This window comes from Protobothrops mucrosquamatus, unplaced genomic scaffold (genome assembly GCF_001527695.2).
Source record: "Protobothrops mucrosquamatus isolate PMUCROS unplaced genomic scaffold, P.Mucros_1.0 scaffold1410, whole genome shotgun sequence".
In the NCBI taxonomy this organism is placed as follows: domain Eukaryota; kingdom Metazoa; phylum Chordata; class Lepidosauria; order Squamata; family Viperidae; genus Protobothrops; species Protobothrops mucrosquamatus.
Genome location: NW_015387595.1, coordinates 318237 through 325301, shown reverse-complemented (window position 1 = coordinate 325301; position 7065 = coordinate 318237). Strand labels below are relative to the sequence as shown.

Genomic DNA, 7065 nt, shown 5'->3' with positions numbered 1-7065 from the left:
AGGCTTTCTCAGGGATGGTCGTTGAGAAGGAACTTTTGTCGCCCTCCACAATACCACATCCCGTCATGGCTCACCCTGTCCTGCCAACCATCTTGGAGCGAAACTCCGAGGAGATTCTTTGCGAAGCTTCGGAAGAAACGACAAAGAGGGTTTCAAAATTCAAAGCTGCCCGAATGCAACAGAAAAGCTAGATCCCGCGTAAACAGGGGACGTTGTTCAGTTTCACAAAAACGAGGGGGCAAGGGATGGTTTGTATCTAGCTAGTAAGGGCGGCAGATTGCTTTGACTTAATATCGTTCATACTTAGACCTCCTGTTGATATCCCTTTTTATTTTTAAACCAACAAATCTGTGAAGAAGCGTTTCAGAAATCTCCTTATTTTCTTAATAATCCCCCATGGGCAGTCAGCACCTTCACCCATGTTTGCCTTACAACAACAGCACATGGAATAGTTTTCAAAAGAATAATTCTCCCGAAGCTTTTGGGTTGTGCGCATTCAAAGCTAAACGCGAGCAGTTTCTGTATCAGGCGTGAGGTTTCAAATACCATTCGGGCTATTTGAAGGACAGTTTTCAACTTTCAGGTAGAACCAACCATTCTACTTCATGACTTGCTTTAATGTTTGAAGGCTCTCTCTCTCTCTCTTTTTTTTTCCCCTCATATCCCTTATTGTTTTTGAAAGGTTTGCTTTTTAGGTGTCTGCTGACAAATCATTTCTTTCCCGCAGGTAGGAAACCTCTGATGATTTAGTTGTATAGAATCTATGAAACAGAATGCCGCGTTCATGTATTTTGCAGGGATGTTTCTTTGAAAGGGGGAAAAAAAATTGTATTTTGTAAAATTAAACTTTTCGAGTAAAAATGGAAGAGAAGTGGAGGTGGTGTTTCTCAAGGGACGTAATGTTCTCTCAGGTGGAAGCTTCTGGAAACGTGACTTTTCTAAGGCAAAGCAGTGGACCGTTTTTTTTTCCTGGTTTGGAAGCACTCATGAAGAATTCTTAGTTGGTGTTTACAAAAATACACCCTTAGTGCAAGCTAAGGAGGCTGGCTTTTTATTGTTGTCTAAAGTCTTCAGGATGGCTACAAGAATGCACATGAAGACCTTGTGTCAAGAATGAACCTACAGCAGTTGGCAGCATCTACCTGACCTTAGCTGATCTTGAAAAGCTAAGTAGGGTAAAGATATGATTAGTATTTGGATGGAGCACCTACAGGAAAACTCAGAGCTATAGACTAGAGAGGTAAGTAACTAAAGAATAGACGTCAAGGTTTTTTGCCCAACTCTAGCGGCTATCTCTTTCTCTTTCATTCTCTCTCTCTCTTTGTCTTTCTCTCTCTCTTTCTCTCTCTCTCTCTCTCTTTCTCTATTTTTCTCTCTTTCTCTTTCTCTTTCTTCTCTCTTTCTTTCTCTCTTTCTCTCTCTCTCTTTTTCTCTCTCTTTCTCGCTCTCTTTCTCTTTCTTTCTCACTCTCTATCTCTCTCTCTTCTCTTTCTCCCTCTTTCTCTCTCTCTCGTTCTTTCTCTCTCTCGTTTCTCTTTCTCTCTTTTTCTCTCTCTCTTTCTCTCTCTCTTTTTTTCTCTCTTTCTCTTTATCTCTCTTTCTCTCTCTTCTTTTTCTTTCTCTTTCTTTCTCTTTCTTTCTCTCTTTTTCTCTTTCTCTCTTTCATTCTCTTTCTCTCTCTCTCTCTTTACATTCAGATGCTTGACAACTGACTTATATTTATGATGGCTGCAGTGTCCGGGGTCACGTGCTCACCTTTTGTGATCTTGCGGATAAGCAATGTCAAGGGGTAAACCAGACTCACTTCACAACCACGTTGCTAACTTAACAACTACAGTGATTCACTTGACAAATGTGGCGAGACAAGTCGTAAAATGGGCAGCTTACTCACTTAACAAATTTCTCACTTCGCAACATAAAGTTTGGGCTCAATCGTGGTCATAAGTGGAGGACTACCTGTACAAATAAATAATAATAAAAAAATAAAATGTATGAAAATTGGAAAGGGCATATTATATGTTCAGCACCAGTCTTTCCATACTTTCAGCTTTCTAAGTATTCAGTGAAATATCTGAAGGGAGTGGGGAGACATGAGCACTCTGATGTAAAATATTGTTTTCATTGGCAAGGAGGATAGGAGAATGATTAGGCATGCCAGACATGGTACTAAGCTGAAGGCTTGCTCTGCATAATCTACCAAGCCCTGTTTTTTTTATTGATGGTTTATTTGGCTGTTGGAAAAAATATACCAATGCCCTAATGTGTCCATACCTATAAAGATCAGAAACATGCACAGGTATTCCCTGTGACTCTATGGAAGTGAAAGTTAGATTTTAAAGAAACAAGATAGAAGGAGAAGTCAACTCTAGTATTGGAGAATACTCCTGAGGATACCACTGACAAACCAATGGATCATCAAACAAATCAACGCATAGTTCTTACTCAAGGCACAAATGACCAGATTATCCTACTTCAGACAGATTACATGAAGACCCAGCTCTTTAGAGAAGGCTCTGATGCTAGGAAAAATGGAAGGAAAGAGAAGAAGAGGATCACCAGTGGCCAGGAGGATGGACTCAAAGTGTTGATGAGGACATCATTGGGAGAGCTGAAGGACCAGGTTAGAGATATCAACATGGAGAAGATCTATCTACATGGTCATTAAGAGTCAACAATGACTTGATGGCACATAATTATTTGGCTGAGTTTGGACATAAGTCATGATTGACAACCCAGTGAGTAGCTAACACATCACACTAAGCCAAAAACAGATTATCCCCATTCTTTTGCTCACCAAGTTGTATGGACTCAGCCACAACTGCCATATGATTTCTGTGTCAATGGTTGGCTATGGGAAAGCCTGCAGAGGCCTCCAATATGACAACAAATTAAGTGTTTGGTTTGCAGTAGTGTTGACCCCTTCTAAATTAGAAAAAAACAACCCACAAATTAAAAAAAAAAACCTGATGGTCCAAATTCTATTTTGCCCTCCTCTTGACTCTTTTTCTGAGAGAAAAGGGTGGGGATTGGAGTGTAAGCTTGCAAACAGACATCTTAATTGGATATCTCAAACCTTTTTGGAGGTGTTAATCATTAGCTTGATACATGCTGAAATGTAGATTTTTATGGCTCTAAAGCATATTGCAGTTAGTACTAAAATAAGCCATCAATGCCAGTCCACCCTCTATTCACGGCTAAATATTTAAAGGAGGTTATTTATAGCGTCTTTAATGAATTCTTGGCTAAACAAAATGAAATTATGTCCTAGAAAAATAGAAGCTATTTTGTAACCAGAAACGGTGCATCTATAAAATACAGTGCCATGAATATGTATTTTAAATAACAAAAGGGGCGAGATCTAATCTGCCAGAGCTGGTTAATTAGAAAAAATATTGGTCCTAATCCTGAATGTTTGTGTGTATATATATATATATACATATATAGTAAATTCCAATGCTTTTTACCTGAAGCCTAACTGCTTTGTTATGCTTTTTCATCCTTTTCCAGCTGTCATTATCAGATTCTCTGCAATTTTTCCTTTTGCGTTCAGCGTTTAGCAGTCCTTTAGGTTGAGGTATCATATTAATGGCTCTAGGACAGTCCACGTTGTGTTAATCTGTGATTTGCTTAATCACAATTTATGGAATAAATCACAGTTGGGCAGGTTCATAAAACCTCTTTTAAGTCACCAACCGTGGATTATAAACTACAGGTAGTCTTTAACTTCACAATCAACTTCATTTAGTGACGGTTCAAAGTTACAAGAGCACTGAAAAAAAGTGACTTGCGATCATTTTTCACACTTATGGCTGTTGCAGCATCCCCGTGATCACACACTCAGAATTCAGACGCTTGGAAACTGGCATGTACTTACGACAGTTGCAGTCTCCCGGGATCATTCACCTTTTGTGATCTTCTGACAAGCAAAGTCTACGGGGAAGCCAGGTGGACTTAACTGTGTTACTAATTCAGCAACTGCAGTTAACAACTAGGGCAAGAAAGGACATAAAATGGGGCAAAGCTCACTTAACAACTGTCTCTTTTAGCAACAGACATTTTGGGCTCAATTGTGGTCTTAAGTCACCTGTGCAAGGTTGGATTTGCCAAAGCCAAGGAACACAAAACCCTGTTCAGCTTCGCATGTTGCATGACCAAGGTGTAATCAAGAGACTGATCGGAATCAAACACCATGGTTGGCTGAATAAAATAATTGGTTTGGCCAATTAATATTCTAAACCAGAACCAGGCAAAACAGAGTGCCAAAACTCAAATCTTGCTGGATTTTGGCTTAATATTAGTTTGATCTGCGCAGTCTTATCTGCTTAAACTGAATCTTTGTAAGTTACTCAGTAAACCACGTTCAAAAGGACCATGGCTTAGTGCAGTGTATAAATCTAGATGGTACGTTAATATAGATCCATTTTCTATCGGGTATGTAACCCAGTGGCATCTACAGAACATGAGAGAGGCGTGAAACAACAAAGAAATAGTAATAGTAAACTTTAGGGGGAAAATACAACAATAATCAAAATCGGGAACAGTCAAATGAACACAAGGAATCCTTGCAACAGTAAATGAGGATGGGGAAAGACAATTGTTTTAATGCAGTTTAGGTCTGGGGGATGTTAGCCTAGAAAAGCAAATGGATTTTTTTATTAATTTTTTTTTACAAGAATATAGTCTCCAACAAATTTGTTGGGACTTACATTTCAAAATAGGAGCTAGGCTTAAAAGAAAGGGTATGAGTGAGTGTTTGGTATGCAGTATTTCTGTGTTACAAATAGCTCTTTCTAACCCACATTAACCCCATGATATGTGAATTTTGCCAACTCCCACTGTGTCTTTTAAATCAAATCCAGCACATCACCAAGTGTGCTCTAATTTCTAAACAAACCCATCTTCTGGTGGAAATCCTTTAATATTCTACTGCAAATTAGACAATACAAGATGAATGAAGTATCTTTGTTAATTATAGGGTTTAATTGATCAAAACTACCGGACATGGTTTTATTTATAACAATTTCACACTAGATCAGATACTATAATATTAACCAGCATTTAATTTTTTTTAATGAAGGTTAAGATACACATTTATCTCAATAGCTGGATGATCAGATATACAACAGTTGTCTTTATTCAGGGTTACAGTGACATTGATAGGATGAGTATGTGTAAATATGAATTGGGGATTATTAGGTACAGAGTGAGTTTGTGCACTATACTAAGAGTTGACCCTTGATAATTGGGTAAACCACAATTGGTTGACACATGCTGGCTGCAAAGCAACCAAACCATATGATGTTTCAGCACAATGGTTGAATTTGTTCACTGCGCAAACAATGTTGGGTTGGGTTGAGTTGGTCTCCACATCTGGTGGGCTCCAAATCAGATGCTGATTCTTTTAACACAGGTACCGGTGGCTACATCAGCAATGTGCTAAGCCCTAATGTGGCTTCGTTGAATTCAGCTCTGATGTGAATACAAATAACTACAATTCATGCTTCATAATTTAGCATGCTATCTGGTCCCCAGCCCATGGTGAATTATTCAACAAGTTATGGCTTAGGCTTCATGTGCCACCTCAACCACGGGGACTTTTCCCAACCGCATCCTTACATGGGCTACAATTATCGGGAGTGTATGTGTGCATGCATTGCTTTTAGACTTATTATTATTAATAATAATAATAATAATAATAATAATAATAATAATAATAATAATAATAATAAAGTTGGAAGGGACCTTGGAGGTCATCAAGTCCAACCCCCTGCTCAGGCACGAAACCCTACACCATTTCGGACAGATGGCTGTCCAGTCTCTTCTTAAAAACTTCCAGTGTTGGAGCATTCACCGCTTCTGGAGGCAGGTTGTTCCACTGGTTAATTGTTCTAACTGTCAGGAAGTTTCTCCTTAGTTCCAGGTTGTTTCTCTCCTTGATCAGTTTCCATCTGTTGCTTCTTGTCCTGCCTTCAGGCGCTTTGGAGAATAGCTTGACTCCCTCTTCTTTGGGGCAGCCCCTGAGATATTGGAACACTGCTATCATGTCCCCCCTCGTCCTTCTCTTCGTTAAACTAGACATACCCAATTCCAGCAATCGTTCCTTATATGCTTTAGCCTCCAGTCCCCTGATCATCTTTGTTGCTCTTCTCTGTACTCTTTCTAGAGTCTCAGCATCTTTTTCACATCGTGGTGACCAAAACTGGATGCAGGATTCCAAGTGTGGCCTTACCAAGGCATTGTACTTCGCGTGATCTTGATTCTATCCCTCTGTTAATCCAGCCCAGCACTGAGTTGGCTTTTTTGGCAGCTGCAGCACACAAACCCACCACACAAACTCAAGTTCCAGCTTGATTTTTCATCCGAACCTCTCTTGCAATCCAGCTCTGTCGGATCACAGCCCTGCTGTTTGCCTGTAATTAATTTTGCATGCCGGTAGGTAGCAGTGCCGAGCGGAAGCTGCAAGAGAAAGCTGCCAGTCAATGCTGATAATTTATTATTCATTTCTGTTATAGGTGGGGTGTGCAGCCAGTTACAGTAATAATTACTAAGACCAGAGTGTTTCCTAGGCAACCGATTTCCCCCCCCCCCACCCCTTCATGCTGTACGCCTGTAAAGCATGACAGTGCTATATTCTGAGGTTTGTTGCCCTCCTGCTGTTCCAGGTTTGAGGTTAGTTACAGCATCATAAGGGTCTCTCAAGCATAAAGAGCTCAGGCTGGGATTAAAGCCCAGGGAGAATGCTATCACCCAGTCTCTTCCTCTCCTGTTTCACTTTTAAGTAACAAGGTTATAAAAATGCAAATGCCATTTCTAGGTGGGTTGATATAACTAATGTCACTAAGGATTCCTTTAAGTTGGCAAACATTCTCGCTCTCTCCCTCTCTTGTTTTTAAAGGGAAAGAACAGACACAAAGTCATTTCGTTTAAAAAAACAAAACAAAACCCGGCACACAGAAGTCTTTTTATTCCCTTCTGGCAAACTGAATGCTCTTTTCCTCTTTTGCTAGGATTTCTTTTTCTTTCTTTCTTTCTTTCTTTCTTTCTTTCTTTCTTTCTTTCTTTCTT

At 39.6% G+C, this 7065-nt stretch overlaps 1 protein-coding gene across 1 annotated transcript in view; it reads left to right on the top strand.

Moving 5' to 3' along the window:
• URI1 (URI1 prefoldin like chaperone) overlaps positions 1-819 on the top strand; it is a 47230-nt gene extending 46411 nt beyond the window's left edge. The window contains exon 11 of the mRNA XM_015821849.1: positions 3-819. Coding sequence (XP_015677335.1) covers positions 3-191 — 189 coding nt within the window. The 3' untranslated portion in view covers positions 192-819. The remainder of the gene's footprint in view (positions 1-2) is intronic.
• Positions 820-7065: the final 6246 nt, after the last annotated feature.